The sequence below is a fragment of the Cheilinus undulatus genome, linkage group 9 (genome assembly GCF_018320785.1).
Source record: "Cheilinus undulatus linkage group 9, ASM1832078v1, whole genome shotgun sequence".
NCBI classification, from domain to species: Eukaryota; Metazoa; Chordata; class Actinopteri; order Labriformes; family Labridae; genus Cheilinus; species Cheilinus undulatus.
Genome location: NC_054873.1, coordinates 3,018,129 through 3,038,481, shown reverse-complemented (window position 1 = coordinate 3,038,481; position 20,353 = coordinate 3,018,129). Strand labels below are relative to the sequence as shown.

Here is a 20,353-nt window from a genome sequence, read left to right as displayed (position 1 = left end):
TCGATAAAAGTCGAGCAGCAATTATTTTCCCACGGCTCCACACAGACTCGCCTGTGGGCGGGTTTTGTTTTCAGTTTCTGGTTGGAGGATCAGACACGGATTAAGTCATCCTCTTTCACTCCCACTTGTAGATTTTCAGCATCTTCTCCGTGAGCGATGCCAGGAAGTGCTCGCCGTTCACCGTGAACGGGCTGATGTCCAACACAGGAAGGTCGGCTGGGAGCTTCTGCAGTAGGGAGCCGCTGCCTGCGTCCCACACCTGAAGACGAGGAGGAGAGGGACAAAAAGGGTTAGGAAGGAAAAGAAAAGGGAGGAACAAAAACACAAGGAGAAAGGCAAGATTTAGAGCAGGGAACAAATAGACATGATTTAAGCTCTTTCAAAATAAAACAAGAAACAAAGCTGAACAGTGGCTTGGAAAAACACTCAGAAATATTTGACTGGCACACTACAAAGACTCAGTCTTTTCAAATGCATCCCTAGAAAGTGTTAAGAAGGCTTATATTTTGTAAAAACTAATGAAAATCAGCAACAATTTATAAAAATGAAATACAAAAATCTCTTAAACATGCTTATGAACTTGTGTTTTTTTAAATGATATAAAAACAACCAGATAAACAATGACATTTCTCTACATTATAAACATGGATGATCAAAAAACAGTATTAACAGCCAAAAATGAGGGTATTTCAGTTTCCTTAAAGAGTGAGTAAATCCTCAGACCTGTATTTCAGATGAAAACTTGTGTTTGTAGAGTTTATGGTGTTCTAATGGCATTTTTTTAAATTCCAGGGTTGATGCACACCTGCTGCATGGAGATCAGGTATGAACAGCCCTTTTCAAGTCCAACCACAAATTCTCTATTGTATTGAGGCCTGGGCTTTGACTCGGCACCTCCAGAACATTCTCCTTGTCACCTTTCAACCATTTCTGTGTAGCTTTCTCTGTACGCTTCGACTCATTGTCTTACTGGAAAATAAATCTCCTCTAAGCCATAGTTGTCTTGCAGACTGAATAAGATTTTCCTCCAGGATTTTCCTACATTTTAGTGCATTCATTTTCCCCTCTACCTCTACAAGCCTTCCAGGCCGGCTGGTGAGAAGCATCCCCACAGCATGATGCTGCCACCACCGTGCTCCACAGTGAGGATGTGTGTTTGTGGTGATGTCAGTGTCTGGCATCTTGTCTGATGGTCAAAAAGCTCCATTTTGGTCTCATCAGACCAAAGAACCTTCTTCCTCTTGACCATGGAGTCTCCCACAGTCCTTCTGGTAAACTCTAGTCCAGATTGAATCTGAGTTTTCTTCAACAGTGTCTTTCTCTTTGCCACTCTCCCATAAAGCTCTGACTGGTGAAGAACCCGGCCAACAGTTGTTGTCTGCAGAGTCTCTCCATCTCAGCTGATGAAGCTTGGAGCTCCTTCAGAGTAGTCATAGGTGTCTTGGTGTCCTCTCTCACTAGTCTCCTTCTTGCATGCTCACTCAGTTTGTGAGGACGGTCTGATGTAGGCAGATTGACACATGTGACATATTCCTTTATTTCTTCATGATGGATTTAACTGAACTCTGGGGGATGTTCAGAGCCTTAGAAATGTTTTTGTATCCATCCCCTGACTCGTGCTATCCAATAACCTTTTCTGTGAGTGTTCTTTTGTCTCCATGGTGTAATGGTAGTCAGGAATTCTGGTTAATCAGTGGCTGAACCTTCCAAACACAGGTGTCATTATAGTGCAATCACAGACACATTCACTGCACTCAGGTGATCGCCATTGCAATAAAAGTGAGACTACATGCAACAACTGCCTGGACCTCTGTTGAATAAGTCAGTCACTTTAAAGGGGTGAACATTATTTTACATTAAATATTTTAATCCTAATTGGCATTACTTTGAAGAAATCTGTTTCACTTTGACATTAAAGAACTCATGTTAAACCCCTGTTTCATATAAAACCAGCATGATGTCTGTGTGAGAAATATCAACATGTCTTTTGTGGGTTTGAAAAGCCCCTCACTCCTGCCTTGTTCCGCTGTCTTTGATTATGGAGTCCATTCAATCAGATTAGCAACTCATGCCTTTATTTTATTTTATTTCTTTTAAGATTTATTTATGGGCCTTTTCATGCCTTTATTTGATAGAGGAAGGACAGTGGATAGATTCAGAAACAGGGAAGAGAGTGGGGAGAGACATGCGGTAAAGGGCCACAGGCCAGATTCGAACCCCGTGCCGCCCGCGTACATGGGTAGCGCCTTAAACCACTTGACCATCTGCGCTCCCCTCATGCCTTTATTTACTAAAATTAGAACACAACAAGTTGGCACTCATAGAGATTCAGCACCTGCAGGGTGAAGACAGCTCTGTCCGACACATCTCAGGGAGTGTTTAGTGGATATTAGTCTGTTAATCAGAGCTCGTCTGCAAAAAATGAATTTCTATTTTATATTTATTTTCATCAATAAATCTGTCAACAAAGCGTGCTGCCATTGTGTCTTACTCGTACATTTTATGACCACTGCTGTGTGTGTTTTCTGTTCATATTACACTCAACGAGTCTGACTTTTTAAACTTACACCTGCTCCATTCCAGGTATAACTCAAACAGAGCACACCCTGGTGCACAGGGTACAACTTCAGGTAATTTGGATGTAATGTTATGCCCAGTCGATGACTAGCTGGTGAATAAAATAAATTAAAATCTAACTGCTTCATTAATCTTTTCTTTGACAAAAGGACATGCAGACATTTATAACATTTGCAAGAAACTTGACAAAGTGTGTTAAATGCATTTTTGCTCCTAAAATATGAAAAATGTCCTCTGATCAGAGTGCAGAACAAATTAAATATAGTCATAAAAGGTCCAAATAAATCAGCTTGCTTGCTGCACAACAATGCAAAGAATAGGAGAGCCCTATAAACTATAAGCAAATGATATGACAGCACTATTCCTGATTAACCTTGCAAAGCAGATGGATACGCCCATTTCCCTGTTTTTCACTGGTGAATCCATCTTGCAAAGCTCCCGTCTGAACCGTTTGGGCCTGGTTAGACAGTGATGGACTAATCAGCGACAAGGGGCAGTACTATCAGGCACAACAGTGTCATTGCATAAACAAACAGCAGCAGGAGCTTGTGCAGTTATGGAGGAAGAGATTAGCGTGGATGCTGCTAAAGCGCCAGTTTTATCAGAACTTGATGAAATGTCTTCATTAAAAGAAGAACAAAGAACAGCAGTGAGTTGTTTTCTTTTCAAAAACGACAAAATTCGAGTACTTACATGTCTATACTCGCCATGTTTCGCGTAATTCCTCACTAGCTGCGCACGCGGAGCTCGATAGCAGCTATGCCACGTGTTTTGTTGCTCTTATTCGCCCGTAGAGATGTGACAGACATACGTTCATCCAATCACACTCAGAGTTTTTCCAAATCCTCTGCCTTTTCTCAAACGTTTCCTATTGAAGCTTTCCCATCTGGCGTGTCAGGTTAATTCCTGATGCAAAGTCCTCACCTTAATAATAACATGTTAAAGTAACGACCCAAACTATCACAGAATTCGCTGATACAAAAGAAGGACTTACAATGGTGGAGTTGGAGGCCTCGTCCCCGGCACAGACTAGCGTCCCCTCCCCGTCCGGGCTCTTGAAAACGGCATTCTTGGTGAGCAGTTTGCAGGATGGCCCGGCATTGAACGTCTGCACCGGAGAGCAGGAGCAGCTGGGCAGCTGACTGGAGTCCTGCTGAGGCGTTCGGTTCAGAGCCATCAGGACGCAGCGAAGGGATGGGTTAGAGCGCCCTGCAGGAGGCAAAACACAATTCAGCAGGACTCGAGTCAGACATGACCTGTTAGTAACACCTCTGTGTTTACACTTCAATACGCTGCACAAACGATGACTCAGCGTTTGGCCCGTTAAAGCTCAGCTTTACTGTTGATCAGAGTATTTTTATAGCAGAGGCTTTTGTGCACAAAGGTTTTGATGTCTGAGGAAACAATTATGCACATGAATTTTAGTTCTTCCTTTCTCAATGTCAACTCTGGAGTCCAGTAAAGCCTTACCAGGCTGCAGGATCAGTCAGCTCCTGACTTGGCAGAAACAGAACTGGAATTATTCAAATCAAATCAGTATCCAGTCTGAACATCTGTGCAGGAAAACTAAAGAATTTAGAGTATTTACATCTTACCCACCATGTCATGCACCTCGTCTAGTCATTAATCCCTAGGGATCATTTTTCCACAGTTTGCATCTTCATTGTGCTTTTTTGCACATCCATTGAATGTTGTAGCAACATAAATGCAATCAAATCTGTGTTGTATTATTATTTTGTACTTTAAGACAGTGGTTCTCAACTGGTGGGTTGGGACCCAAAAGTGGGTTGCAGAGCAGTTTTCAGCTGGCCCCAAATGTGTGTCTGGAAAAAAATTGTGGCAAAAGTCTATGAGGAACATACAACCATACGGTTTATTTTACTCTGTTTTATTGTGATAATGGGTGAATTTAAATGTTTTTTTAATATTTCAACTCATTTACCCACTTTTCATGCCATAAAAGAGCTGTTTTTACCATGTTGATGAAGTAATTTCTCAAGATCTATCAAAAGTTGGCTGAAATTTACACATTATCAGGGGAAAGAGGGGTGTAAAACATGACAGATTTACCCTGTCTCTTGTTCCTATCATAAATTCTGTTTAATCCAAGATATTAAGTGAAACTTTATTTCCTAAACACGCATGGTTGAAATTTTTTGGAAATCTTAGTCGCGATTTAGCATCGAAGATATTGGTGGGTCCTGAGGCTAGACCAGTTGAGAACCACTGCTTTAGGATATTGTTAATAAAGCTTTACATTTGTGTTACGGTTTTTGTGTGAGCCTGGGTCTCACCTGGCCTGTAGGTGACCAGACAGTGTCTGCTCTCTGTCTCCACCTGGATGTCAGTGCAGCCAGAAGCCTCCAGGGGGAGGATGTGCGGCCTGTATGTGGTCTCGTTGACCTGCTCCCAGAAACACGCACCCTCCAGAGATCCGGCAATCAGTCCGCCACAGGGGAAAGAGCTGGACGCCGCACGTGGGATGTAGCACAGAGATGCAACCGGACACCTAAAAACACCTGGAGTTAGCAAGGAGGTTGACTGCTGTTGGAGTATCAGTAGAAGGGTTTTATGTGTGACTACCTGGAGCGCAGGGGCTGCAGCTCCTGCACATGTGTGCTGGTGTCTCTGGTATCGTAGACGAGCACGGAGCCATTGTTCAGTCCGGCGTAGACGTAGTTACTGTTGTCCAAGCACCAGCAGCAGCTCCACACCGGTTTACCTGCGTTATACGTCTGAACCACTGTGTTGGTCAGCAGGCTGCAGCACAAACGGACAAAGAATCACATAAAACCCACTGATATCATCATCTCTGTTTCTTTGATTTAGTGTGAAATGATTTATCCTTTAGAGTCCAGACAAAGGTTTCTATGGAGCCTGATCTTTTCGCATGCCTAGGTGTGCATTGTTAGTGTTCACCTGGTGAGTTTGAGGGTGTTGTCCAGAGCAGCAGACAGCAGCAGACTGTCGTTCTGTCTGTTAAAGGCTAGACCTCGGATCTGTTTGCTGTGGATGGGGACGTACTGACTCGCCTTCATGTTCACCACGCTCACCTTCTTCACGCCGTAACCTGGAGGAGAAGGAGACGCACAGGTGAGCAGAGAGGGAGAGAAGCAGAAAAAAGTCCAGGTAATTATTGGAAAACTTTCATCAAGTACGCTGTTAACAGATTAGGTTAAAAATGTTGTCACTGGGTGCTGATATATCTCAGATAATAAAGCTGGCGTCCACATACTGAGGTTAAAATACTCAACTAACTGGTAGCAGCATCAAATCCAATCCTGGTGCCGTGTACATGTCTTCACTCTTCAGCTGTCCTTTCAAAATAAAGGCAAAAGCCCCCAAAAAATCCTTATTAAAAAAGCTGTATTATAAGACTTCAGCGCTGTATGCTGTGTAAGGACTGTCAGGGATGCACCAACCGTGGCATCAGGTATCAGTCTGATACTGGCCCTGTACACCTTGGGTCATCAGATAGCAAGTGACTGCACTCTTGTGCAAACAGCAGCCCATAAATCATTTCTATGGCTCTCTTACCATGCAGTTTCTCCCCTACTAACCACTTGTGCCTACATGCATCTACGCAATCAATAATGGAACTTGAAAAGTTAAAATAACAGTGTGTAAAACTGCAAATATTTGTGAAGTCTATGTCAGATTCTAGATTGCATTGATTACTCAACCATAACAACCCTCTATGCATGAATAAAAGGTTTACTCTAAGTCAGTGGTTCCCAAACTGGGGGTCGCGAGATGCCTTCCAAGAAACAGAGAGTATTTTTAAACGGTTTGACATTGTATATATATTGCACATTTTTGTAAAAATAAATGCATGAAATTGGTTCAATCAAAAATAAAAACATGGCCATTTGTTGAAATTTATGCTGATATCAAAGCAGTGTTTAAAAACTCTTGCACATGACAATTCTTAAATGTACATGGTTGTGATCAACTATGCCACAACCAATCTTCAGGACAGTGGGGGTCCCTGGTCTTTGTCACCGTTATTTTGGGGGTCGCAGGCTAAGAACTTTGGGAACCTCTGCTCCAAGTTAACAAAGGTAAAACAATGTTAGACATTAAGGGCATTAAACACTAATTTAGACAGAGCTATTTATAAATACCACAGCCCGAACTTGCTGCAGGATTGCGGGAATCACACAAACTATTAAATTCCCATTAGTCTCACTCTCATCTGGCATAAAATTTTTCGACATCACTCTGTCGTATTGTAAACATTTGCATGGTTGAGAAAATGACAAGTTGCAGCAGATGAGCGACACAAGTCTGGATCATGAGAGCCTGAGCCCAAAATAAGTTTCAGAATGCTGTAATATATGTATGCAATATAATGTACTGTAAAATATTCTCACTTATTATGAGCAGGTAATGAAGCATATTTCTTAGAGGATTGTTCCCAAACTACCTTATTTGTTTGATGTTTTTGTTTGCATGGGGATGCAGAGGCAGCAGTTATAGTCTCAGCTACCTGAGAAAAAGAGGTTGGGGTCAAACTGACCAATGACATCAAAAGTTTAAATTATGAACTTTTATTTTGTTGGTTTTGGTGACTCCTGTAGACAAAATTGTGCATCTTTTCCTGTGTCAAGTCAGTGTTCATGTGTCAGAAGTGAAGCTGAACAATTTGTAAAACTAATCTAACTGTGATTTTTTTCCCCCAGTGTTGCGGTTGCAATTTAATATGCAAATACTTTCAGGTTGCACATCTAATGTATTGTTCAACAAACACAAGTAATAAATCATTTTATATTATAAACAGCACAATAGCACTAATTTTGATTTTGGCTCATATAGCAAAGTGGATATCAATTGCTATACTGAGGGTGATGATATTTTTTGGTTATTCTCATTTTGGTTAAGAACATATCCCCCCCCCCCCCAAACCAATGCTACTAGGCTAAATATAACACCCTGTACCCTTTTACCCTCTGGACCCATGACCCATTAAGGGGATTTTTTCAAGCCGTTGTTGTCATTTTCACTTTTTATTTTGCAATTATTTTGGCTGTTCCTGCAATTATCATAATTTTTTTTAGAAAGACCTTTTCTTAACACATTTTCAATCCTGATTAAATTCTTTTTTAGGTTTATAACTCAATGTGAACAAATTTATTAGCTTTTTAGGCCATCAAGGAAAAAATGTCCACTTTCAGAAACATTGATTTAAATGTTTTGCTTCTTTGGGAGCTTTTTGTTTTTTATATAGAGAGGACACAACAGGGAGTAGTGTAGGAAATCAAGGAAAGAGAGAAGTGAGCGGCCCAAGATTCAAACCTGTGCGTGGGAGACAAGCTTCTGCACACGGGGTATGATCCAACCACCAGCCCATCTGCACCCCCAGATTTTGATGAGCATCCCCAGTGATTAAAACTACCAGTATTTAAACTTTTCTTTTTAAATTTGTATGGGTTTCTTAGGATATTTAAATCCTTAAAAAATTCTAGTTTAATTCCTTGATGTCACTGTTGTCTCTAATCAATCTCCATCTGTATAGCACTTTTCCCACAAAACAGTGAGGCACAAAGTGCCTTACGCATGAACAAATAGAGAAAAAAAAAAACACCCCCCCCCCCCCCTCCTTTATTAAAGAAACAAGAGTGTCATCAAACCAGTATTTAGAAGGTTTAAATCCTCAACATTAATAATGAAATATTCATATAGATGTTTTCAGAAGTGGACATTTTTGACCTTAAAGGTAGAAAATGGATAGCAGAGGGTAAATGTATTTAATACAACATCAGGATAGGATACTCCCTCCCTCTAAGAAACCAAGTAAGGAAGGGCGGAGTCTCACCAGGCACCAGCGTGGCATGCTGAGAGAGCTGTGAGGCAAGCAGACAGCTCAGAGGTTCACAATACGATAAAACTCTGGATCCTCCGTTCTGAGACACCAACACGGCCTTCGAGAAGCTGTAGTGGCCCGTCCTGGAGCCATCAGCCCGCTGAGTCGGCCCGAGGAGGAGAGAAGTTGACGCAGAGGAGGAGGAAGAGGACGGGAGGGAGCTCCTACCGGCCTGTGCTAACAGAGCTTTCAGTTCCTGCACAGATGGAGAGAGAAGAGGGACAATTTTAACAAGGATGACAATAAGAGTCTTCACATTATAGAAATATTGATTTTATAAAGCAGACAATAAAGACAGAGCATTGTAACCAAGTTAAATAACTTCAAAAAGTTCTGGTAATCAGCACCTGCAGCTCTTGCTGAGCTTGTCCATACTGGTTTGTGACGACCTGAAGCTTCAGCTTGTACTGAGCTGACTCCAGTTCAGCTTTCCTCCTCAGAGACTGCTCCTGCTCCAGAGACCTGCAAACACAGAGACCCTAATGAATGGCCAAAATCACCAGGGCTGAAGGGACACTGGATCAGGATTTTAAAGAAGACAGATGTAAGAGGAACTTCAAAGAATGCTGCTAACAGAAGGCAATGTTTAGATAAAAGAAATCGGATCGTACTCTGGTCATATGTGCCACTAGGGGGCACTCAGGGTAGGAATGGGTACCGAAGTCGGTACTTTTATAGGTACCGAATTCCGTCAGTACTCCTAAGTACCATTTCACATAAAATCAAACTGTACCATGTTTCAGTACCTAAACGCATCCTTGTGACTGCAAGAGTAGTCAATTTTCCATGCAAAACACAAACGCAGCATTGCACACACATGAGTAATGATGTTGGTAGCAGCGAACTGAATCAACAAAACAAGCATGGCTGATAGGAAGCAGTTGAAGGTAGCACTCCACTTTTCAAAATACGATGCAGATTACACTGCTATATTTGTGACAATCATTTACCGAACCAGGAGGAGGACTTTGATCAGTCAGCAAAAACTTGTAAAAACTCAGGCACACAGGTCCAGAGACGACTCAAGAATCAAGTTAAAACATGTTAACTCAGAACTTTCTTGGTTTTAAACAGAGGATGCTGAAAGAGCTACTAGGCTGCAAAGAAGCTTCACATAAAAACAGACCATGTGCTGTAAACAGGTGTGTGAACTCCAGATTTTACCATAGGCGTGTTTACATCACTCACTTCTTTAAGCTCTCTTGCTCCGAATTGTCGAGCGCCCTCAGCTTCGGCGTGTACAGCAGGAAGATGTCTGACTTCTTTGCTTTCTTGTTACACTGAAGTGAAACAACAGAAACACATCAGACTCCAGATGTTTGATGGCGAACTCTTCATCAGGAACAGGAAACTGGACCGTTTATGTTTCTTCACTGACCTGTGGACACTTGCCGGCCGGGCCCTGAGCCTTCAGCCAGCGCTGGATGCAGGTGTAGCCGAAGACGTGTCCACAGCGCAGAGCTGACAGTCTGTGATCGCCCGCCGTCGTCCATGCCTCAAAGCAGATAGAGCATGTGTCGCCCTCGCCTACCTCTTCTGTGTGTGAGGGCTGGACAGACGCCGAGGCCCCAGGGGCAGACTGGAAGTGACCATGACGAGAGTTTCATACAATAACAACAAAAACTACAGACTTCAAAAGCTCAAGTGATCTGGATTTTACATTTCCATACCTGGTTTTCTTTGAAAAACTGTTATAAAAGACTAATATTATTATTATTCCTCTGAGGGTCTTAATGTTACCTGAACGTTCTGATTGGAAGCTTCTGTTCTCTCAGCATCGACAGCTGGACCAGTACCTGAACAAAAGAAACAAACAAATCAACAAGTTAGTGTCAAACCCTTAATTCTCTGTGATGTAATCCTCTGTGAATCATTTTTAAATAGTTTATAATCTCATTAGAGGTTAAACGATGTTGGTATTCAGAGGCTGATACTGATAGCACTTATTAGTAACTTATGATCTCAATAACCAATATATGAAACATGCATGTGTTAAAAATGAGCCATTAGTTAGTGAGTTTTAGTAATTCTGATGCAACCCCAGTCACTCTTCCTCTTAAGCTCCAGTTTGAAGTCTTCTTCAGTACAACCTGACGTTAATGTTAAAGGAACCCTGCGTGATCAGAGAAGTTCATCTTGTTGGATAGGTTTTTGTATCTCTCTGTGTATTGAACTAAAAGCTCACTAGATGTCTGCATTGTAAGTAATTTGAGTTTATAAACCACCAGGACACAGAACTCCACACTGGCACTGTGACAACGATCTATTTTTTTCTTGCACCAAGAGCGGTTATCGGTCAAACTAGACAGGAAAATGATAAACACAGAGCAATATTTACCTTGTTGTAGCAAATATTTATGTCCACATGGGTAGAATATGTTTGAAATCTGTTTCTTGATGAACCAGATGAAAGCCACGAGCTAAAATTGTCTGTTTAATAAAGTTGTTCCCCAAAATTCGACTATTTATGTAGCTTTGTTTCCACACAGTGCAAAATATTGCAGGTAAAGATAAACACAGTACCAACACACTTCCTGTTAGTGCTATTCAAAGTAAAAGTCCACTTTAGCATTTCTTTGGAGAAACTCCCTTTGTATGTACACAATGCTTTTATTTTGAAAAGCTACCAGCACGTGTCCACTATAGACTGAATCCAGTCACTTGTAGCGAGGTTTTTTAAGGTAAAACTTAGGAGGAATGACAGAGCTTTGACAGCAGGGAGACAAAACCAACACACAGCAAACTCATATCTGATATGAAAGCTGTTACGGCAGCCAACAGCTGCAAGCAGAAAAACATACTCCCAGTCTGAAAAACAGTTACTGTGTAGGAACGGCAAGGAGCGCTAGTGAAGTCACACACTACCACCCAAAACATGGCGGCGTCCTGGCGAGTTTATAAGTTCAGATTTACTCAAAATGCAGATACCGAGTGAGTTTTTTTGTTCAATATACATATGAGAGATACAAATATCTATCCAACAAGATGAACTTTTCTGATCATGCAGGGTTCCTTTTAAAGAATGATGATCCATTTAAAGATAAACAGACCAGAATGGCTGACTGACTGACGGAGACATAAATATCTTATTCAATGTTGGGTTGGACTCAAAGTCACCCCAAGAAGTCAGATGCTCATTTTTCCAGCTGGTACATTTTGTTTAAAAGCAGGAATAAGCAGCCTGATTAATATCACAGGTACTATTGATAAAGGAACTTTTGAACAATCTGAAAACTAATAAGGCTGGCAATAAATCAATTAAATCAATAAATCAGGTTTTTGAAAAATCCAGATTTTGAAAACTGAAAATCCAGATTTTCTATTAAACTTTACAGCAGTAACACAAAAAGAAAAAGCTACTGTAAGAAACTTTAATTCTATGTTAATTCTGGCAACCCTGCAAACAAAATGACACATTTTAATCTTACATATTGCTCAAGTGTTACCACAGTGTTCAAATACAGAAATAATCAATATTCCTCTGATGCTCTTGTTTAATTGCATAGATACTGGAGAGACATCAGCATTACTTTCAGTGTGTTTCTTAAGAAGAGAAAAAAATTTCAGAGCCTGAGTGTTAATGTGAATAACCCTCCATAGTGCACTTTTAAAGACAAGTTTACAGCTACCACTTTGACCTTTAAAGGAACATTCAGTCCAATTTTGTTACATCTGTTTAACAAAAAATAAAAGAATGTTTCTTTTTCATATGAAAACCAAAAGAACTGGTTCAAATCTTAAATTGAGTTTGGTGTGAAAAAAATCAGAGATCCAATTTTTTAAACCGTATCGCCCAGCCCTAGGTAATGATAGCGATGTGATGTGAGTTGTTGTGATCCACCGTCTTTAAAAAAAATTGGTTACTTTTGGCTCCAGGCACAAAACAAATGGTGGGGGGTGAAATACCAGGCTCATCGTCTGTTAACATAACGCTCATTTGACACTGATCTGTGAGAGTAAATGCTGCTCAGACTCACTGGTTGAAGCGTCTTCCTGTGGTTGTGCGTTGTGGGTGGAGGCACTGAGGCGAGGACTTGCAGGTGGGACAGCGTTGGCGGACTCTGCAGCGGCAGGTGCTCCCGCTTCACCTCCCTCTGCCTCCTCTTCTTCGTCGGACTCACTGACCTCAGTGGTGCTGCCCGATTCTGGTTCAGCCACGTTGGCAGCAGGCACTCGCAGCAGGAAGTCTGGGAAGCCTCTGGAGGGCGCTGCAGTCTGGCTTGGGTAGTGCACCCTGAGACCCTGTCTGAAGAAGCACAACAGTGTGATTTCGAGCAGCACAGAGCAATATGACACGACACAGTTTAACCCTGTCGCCCTGCTGTTTTGCATTTACCAACAGTGGGAAGAAAACACCTTAGATTCTGTCTGATGAATACGATTTAAAATGTGCTTTGGTACAGAAAATAAACCCAGGCTTATCAAACATGTCTGCGCAGGTTGTAAGCACATTAGTAGGTAATCAGCGTTGATAATTTCCATGTTCTTAACCAGCAGGCTTGTGCACAATCAGAGACATTAGTATTCAGAAATGCATCCAATAAACCAATCCGTGGTCATAACACACCTCTTTGAATATGGTTACCGCCCCGGAATAGTAACAAAAAGAGAGAAAAGGAAACAGAACAAGCACAGTTAGGTGAGGCTCATATGAAAAGGAGGAAAACAAACATAGCAACTCTTATCTTAGGTGAGCCTAATAAATGATGTATTCATTCACTCAGTGGGGGAATTCTAACAAAAAAAAAAAACATGCTATGGGTGAAGGTGATGAATACTCTCATTTCTGCTGTGTTAGAGCAGTGTTACTCAACGCGTGGCTCTTGAGCCACATGTGGCGCTGTTGTGATGATTTGTGGCTCTTTTACATCTTTATTTGAAACATTTTTCCCCCAGAAAACCTTAAAAAAGGTCAACTTTAACCTCAGAAATGATCCATTGGCTTAAATTGTCAACCTTTATTATTTTTTGTTTGTATATTTCCATTACCCTTATTTGAAATTATTTCCCCTTTTTTGCCACTTTTAATCTATCTTTACAGATTTTTAAGCCCAAGTTTGCCACTTCTTTTGCCCCTTTTTGCCAGTTTTTGCCTTGTATGTTCTCCTTTTTTGCTATTTTTTCCACTTTTTTGCCATGTTTTGCCCCTTCTCACTCATTTGCACTGCCTTTTCCATTGAATGCCACTTTTTCCCCATTTTAGTCTCTTTTCACTCATTTTTTCTTGCAAAATTTTACCCTTTTTACCACCTGTAACACATTTTTTATTCAATTTTGCCACTTTTTCTCCCCATTTTTGCCAATTTTTTGTCCCTATTTGACAGTTTTGCCCATTTTAGTCTCTTTTCACTCATCTTCTGCCATATTTTTCCTGTTTTTTGACCCATTTTGCCACCTGTAACTGGTTTTTTGTTATATTTTTTTGCCATTTTCCACCAGCTTTTGCAACACCCCGTCTTGTTTTGCCCCTTCTTGCATATTACAGCTGCCTTTTTCCATTTTTGCCCATTTGAGTTACTCAAACTTATTTTTTTAATTGAATTTTGCCACTTATTACTCACCATTTTTGCCAACTTTCACCCATTTTTGCAATTTCTTTGCCGCTTTTGGACCATTATACCACTTTAACTTATTTTTTATTGCCTCTTTAACCCATTTTTGCCACTTCTCACCACTTAGATTGCTGCTCTTGCAAAGGTATTTTTAAAATAATTTGGCTCTTTGGTTGAGCAGGGTTAAGTAACACTGGGTTAGAGGAAATAAACACTTTCAGAAATCAAGAAGAGGTTTGATACTAAACTCTTGGCACCAAAAAAAAAAAACACTACAGTGTATATACAGGGAGTATCTGGAATATTAAGACCTCCAAACTGCCACATAATTTCACAATTTTTAAGCCCTGTACAGCCACATTTTCAGCATCACCAGCTCTTTCTCGGATTATATATCAAGAAGTGAAACTCTAAAATGTTCATGGCTTACCAAACCTCTCTGTAAGGCAGGATGAGTCACATCTAGGGATGCACAAAGGCATCATTTTAAATTTGGTGTTGGCCAATATCAGCAGAATGTGAAGCAATGTCAGTGGAAAAATTTACACCACTTTTTGCACAGCAAATGGTCAAAAATGAAAAGGTGGGGGATATCTCAGATCAGAGCTGAATTTTTTGTTTAATGTAATGTTTTTAAAACATCAAATGGTTTAGGGCAAAGACATTTTTTGGCCATGAAAAAAGCAAATTTGATGATTTCTGGCACATTTAATGCCTCTATTCTAGTGATATTTATCATAACAAATTTTTCCTGGTGTGCTGAGGCAATTCTAAACTGAATAATGCTTTTTGTCAATGAAGAACTGTCAAAATAAGGTAAGGCTGTATGTATTTTTAAGTAGGAGAGTTGGTAGTAAAGAGGTTAAAGAAGTGGACGTCAGTCTCCCTGTGCTTCCTCATTGTTTATCGAGGTGGAGTCTGTCGCATGTGTGTATCTACAGCTGATCAGGCAGAGAGGAAGAGGAAGAGGGATGAGTGCCGTTACGGCCCATCTGTTAGTATATGAGTATTTAAGACAGTAACAAACAGCAAATATTGACTGTCTCCACAAAATGCCTTCTATTAATAAACATGTGAAACTATACTCCAGAATGGGATTTAACAGCACAGAGATTCTTTCTCTTTCAACTCATAAACACAGAGTCTAAGATTCGCTGTTTGTAATAGTAAGTTTGGACTTTTTTCCTCATCATTTCAACTTTATTCTCGAAATATTGACTTTATTCTCGAAGTGCTCAGCATTTTTTCTTCACCAGTGTCCCTAATCCACTTCCATAATTTTTAAACAAAAAGAAAATTATTTTCTTTGTAAAGCGTATGTTCTGGTGTGTGTCCTTGTCCACATTCATAAGCACAGATCAGTAAAAATGCACAGCGGAAAACTCATAGCCTTGGAGTGTCTGCCATGAAAATATTCTTGATTTTCCTTTTCTTTTCTCAATCACAGAGCCTGCTTGGTTATTTTGCACAGTGGAGAAAGTGGTCGACCCTTTAGCATGAACGCAATAATAATAATAATAATAATAATTCATCAGACTTATATAGCACTTTTCTAGGAAAACTCAAAGACACTTTACAGAACAAATAAAAACAAAAACACAATAAAAATGGGACAGGAGGAAAAATATGAATGGTTAGGAGTCGTATGCATTGTTAAACAGGTAAGTTTTGAGTGATTGTTTGAAGGTGGGCAGAGAGTGAGAGTTTCTGATATGGAGGGGGATTGGGTTCCAGAGGGTGGGGGCGGCGATGGCAAAGGCTCGATCCCCCAAGGCAATATTATCCATCTTACTGCCTTCAAATGCTGGAGAGTACAAATGCTTCAAAATTCTGTTTCTCCATAACCAGAAAAAAGTGCTACAGCTGTCATAATGTTTGAGAGGAAAACTGATATCTTCAGAGCAGGAAAGTTAATAATTGATGAATGCAGGATGGACAGGGAGCTCAATACCTGACATTCTGCTGGGACAAGATCTAACACATTCAATTACCCTCACCTAAAAAATGCTCTGTTTAAAAAAGTTCTGTATACCTGAGTCTCCTTCGCATAGGTGCCCCCCGAGCTGCTGAAGGTGTGGCTGTAGCTCCGCCCACTGCTCTTTGACTGAATGCCCAGGTGGCAGGAAGCCGGGGCGGAGCAGCTGCTGTCTGTCCTCCCTCATCGTCATCTTCATCCACCTCTGTGCTGCTGCCAGAGTCTGATATGACGTATGGCACGTTGGCGTCCTCAGCTGCTGCTGCTGCTGCTGCTGCTGCAACAACCGGCTGTTCACCACCTCCACCTCTTTCCTGTGGCTCCACAGGGGAGTCCACCTCCATGGCCTCCATCTGTAACAACAGGGCAGCAGAACAAACAAGGTTTGGGTTATTCTTTTAGCTAGGGCTGGGCAATATATGAAGTTTTTAAGACATATTTCCCCCTGGGACTGAGTGATGTCCAGTTTTTATATCATTAAGTTTCCTTGCATAAACACTATTACTACTAAGGATGACCCACTTATGTTGTTTAAAAAAATTATCAGTACTACTATCGAGTCTTAAAGGCTCTGCGATGTAACGCCATTTTATCTCATCACTGGTGTAAAAACATACAGCAGTTACTGAAGTTTTAGGAGAGGAATGTTGTCCCATTCTGAGACTTTAGCTATTCAACAATCCTGAGTCCTCTTTGTTGGATTTTTCCTGCTATGATGCTCCAAATGTTTTCTATTGGTGAAAGGTCTGGACTGCAGGCAGACCAGTTCAGGACCCAAACCCTTCTCCTGTGAAGCCATGCTGTTGTGATGGATGTGGTATGTGGTTTAGCATTATCTTGCTGAAATAGCCCAGGCCTTCCCTGACAGAGACGTTGTCTAGATGGGAGCATATGTTGCTCTAAAAGCTCTCTCTACTTTTCAGCATTGATAGCTCCTTTCCAGATGTTAGAACTGCCCACGCCATAGGCACTAATGCAACCTCATACCATCAGAGATGCAGGCTTTAGAACTGAGCCAGGAGAACAAGTCTACAGAACACAGCGTCTGTGGTTTCCAAATAGAATTTCAACTTTTGATTCATCTGACTACAGAACAGTTTTCCATGTTGCCTCAGTCCATTTTAAATGAGCTTGAGAGAAGACAGCAGAGTCTCTGGATCCTGCTCACATATGGCTTCTTCTTTGCAGGATACAGCTTTAACTTGCGTTTGTGGATGGCACAGCCAACGGTGTTGACGGTACAGAATCATCTCCGTTTTTAATGCAGTGACCCCTGAGGGCCCCAAGATCACCAGCATCCAATAGTGACTGATCTTTAGCCCTGCTCAGAGCATTTTCTCCAGATTCACTGCATCTTTTGATGATATTATGGACTATAGCTAGTGGGGCATTGAAAGTATTTGCAATTTTATGCTGAGTAACATATTTCTGATATTGTTCCACAATTTTTAGACATAGTTTTTGACAGCTGGTGAGCCTCTCTGCCCATTTTTATTTTTTTATATTATTTATTTAGCATTTTAGAGAGACTCTGCCTCTCTAAAATGTTTCTTTTATACCTAGTCATGTTACTGACCTGTTGAAAATTAACCTAAATAGTTGAAAAATTTTCCTTCAGCTGTTTTTCATTAGTACCACTTACTTTTCCAGCCTTGTATTACCCCATCCAGACTATTTTTAGATCTTTTGCTGCCATCAAAGTCAAAATAAGCTTATATTTGTCACGAAATGGTATAACATCTCAGCTTCAACATAAGCCTGTGCGATACGTAGCTTTTATCAATTAATTCAAATTTATTTGTTAGGACGAATTAAAAAATAAAAATATAGATTTTTCCAATATTCCTCCCCGCTCCTCTCTCTCCCCCCGTTTTTTTTTTTTAGCTCAGCACTGCAATGATTCCACTTAAAAAACAGTTTGAAATGTGTCTAAACTCCTGACTCGCTTAATAAATCCATGTTTAGTCCTAGAAGCAGGCTGTGGCGTTAAATGAGACAGATGTATATAAAGATGCAGCTGTAAACGCCGCACTTTGCAGAAAGTCGCCAGTACCGCTGCAGAAACTTAGTTGAACAATGATTAAAAACGCTACCTCCAACATTTCCTTCACAATAGAAGTCTGCAACTGTTAATATTTATTGAGGGCTTTTATTGTGAACGCCCCCAATGGGAAATAAGGTGTATTCAATTAAAGACTGACTCACCTCAGAATAACAAAAGTGAAACCTAAAACTATAGGAGCAGTAACACAATACCAAACATACCGAAATTTAAACCCCCCCCCCCCAAAAAAAAAAAAAAAAAAAATCATGTTATGCTCAGGAATTAATTCTGCATGCCATCACAGGTTTCTGCAAATAACTGCAGCCTTCTGTGTTGAAGTAAACTCTCCTCGCAGTTAAAAAAAAGAGCATTTTTGAGACCAAATTACAGCTTGCTCTTACCCAAGAGGAAAATTCAGTTGGTATTTGTTACATTCAATTCATAAAAATGAAAGAAAAAACATGCTTTTATTAAATTTTTGTCATTTATGTGTTTTTTAAACAAGTATAAGAAAAAAAATAGTTTAAAATCGTAAATCAAATTTTTTTAAGAAAATCAGGGATTAGATTTTTAGGCTATATCGCCCAGGCCTACTTCAACATCTGATATGTTCTTTAAGTTCTAATATAAATAAAATATGCCTTAATGAGATTTACTAATTATTGCTGTTGTTTATAATTTATATTTCAGACAGCACCCCAACTTTTTCGGAATTGGGGTTGTACAACTAAATAACTTTGTATGTTCTAAGTTTTCAACTGAGAAAGGTGCCCCAAAGTTCAGTTATTCTTAAATAAAGACTCTAATAAATGGGTAAATGATGGTCACTGGGTCATGCCCAGGGAAATATTTCAACATAAAATGATAACCTGTTTACTCAAAAAATATAAATTAACATCAAATTATTGTTCATTAGTTGAAACTCCATTTAAACAGAAAAGTAATAAGAGCAATAACCCATGCACCCTACAAAAACATTTCTATATTTTTTGCATTCAAGGTTGGAAGTTAGATAAATGACAGTAAAGGTTGGTAGAAGAGCAAACAGTGGTTCATTCTTCAGGCATGTGTGGAAAGCATGATAGCAGCTGTTTTAACTCTTATCTTATGTACAAGAAAAAGAGGGTGGACATTTAAAATGATATCACTGACAAACATTTAACAACTAATAATTGGTTACTGTAATAGGGTTAAACCTTAGATAATCATGTTTATAAAGGCAAAGGAATTCTGTTTAAAGCTTGCATACCATTCAAACATAAAGCAGATTAAATCGCTATTCAAGTTTTACGTCCTTTATTTCATGATCTGTGAAGCATCATGGCTTCTGGTTTGACAAAATGTGGTACTAAAATGTGAATATTATTATTTTTATAACTGCCGTAGTACATCTTAGATTTACTCATATTAAAGTTCAATAACCTGAGTGTTTACAGTTTAGTTACCTGCTGTCTACTTAGGTCTATACTCCCCGTTACTTACCCCAGAAACAGGTGGTGCGTTCTCAGGCTAAGACTGGCAGCAGATACCGAGGATGTAACCGAGGCCTCCAGACATAACAGAGCTACAGCTGGTTTAGCTGCTTGAATTATATAAGCACTTCAGTAACCTTGGTGTGTGTTTTGCCCTTATGTTACAAATAAAGAATCTCCACAAAATAACAGAAAATGTTAAAATTCCGCTGTTCTAACACCCTGGTAACCACTGAGTCTGAAGCTAAAGTTAGCCAACATAACCGCGGTTACATTGCTTCCAAATGGTCTTTAATGGCTTTATTAAATGTTTCACACTGGTTAATTCATGTTAAGGTAACGCTTTTATTCACTGAGGTGTTGTTGCTGAATTTAAACCGGTTAAATCTAGTCCAGGAGCCACCTTGGTTAGCTCGTTAGCTTATTAGCTTGTTAGGTAACCGACACAGCTCGCCTCTGCTCGGGCAGTAGCATCTACGGCAGCGCGGTGATTTCCTACCTGTATGGAAGTAAAGGATTAACAGCTGCTAATCCCAATCTGCGGCATCAAACAAGGCAACCACATGGCTACGACTATGCACATTAAACAGCTGTGGTTGATGTTATGCGTGTGCGGGTCAGCTCCAGTACATAAGCGGAGCGTTAAAACAGTCTTGACCGCGGTGAAGGCTCGAATCTCCCGGCGCCAGTTCACTTTGCCCGCCCCATCCTGCCGCGACGTCACCGCCGAAGATCGTTTGTTGTGAAGATGGATCATACGCACGTATGCAGGGTGACCCGCTCTTAAGCAGATTTGTCATATTACCACAAGATAAAACTTCGACGTCATATAATAAAGACACGATATTTATAGCCGTTTCGGTACCACGG

The 20,353-nt window shown here is 40.4% G+C and overlaps 1 protein-coding gene across 1 annotated transcript; it reads right to left on the bottom strand.

The window, feature by feature from the left end:
* Positions 1-66: 66 nt before the first annotated feature.
* On the bottom strand, positions 67-20,194 carry rfwd3 (ring finger and WD repeat domain 3). Its single transcript, XM_041794565.1, has 13 exons — positions 19,983-20,194; positions 16,025-16,320; positions 12,418-12,686; positions 10,181-10,236; positions 9,819-10,019; positions 9,629-9,720; positions 8,788-8,902; positions 8,393-8,636; positions 5,497-5,647; positions 5,161-5,337; positions 4,872-5,086; positions 3,572-3,786; positions 67-259 (listed from the first exon to the last, which is right to left on the bottom strand). The coding sequence occupies exons 2-13, from the start codon at positions 16,318-16,320 to the stop codon at positions 116-118; spliced, it is 2,175 nt and encodes a 724-aa protein (XP_041650499.1). The 5' UTR covers positions 19,983-20,194; the 3' UTR covers positions 67-115.
* Positions 20,195-20,353: the final 159 nt, after the last annotated feature.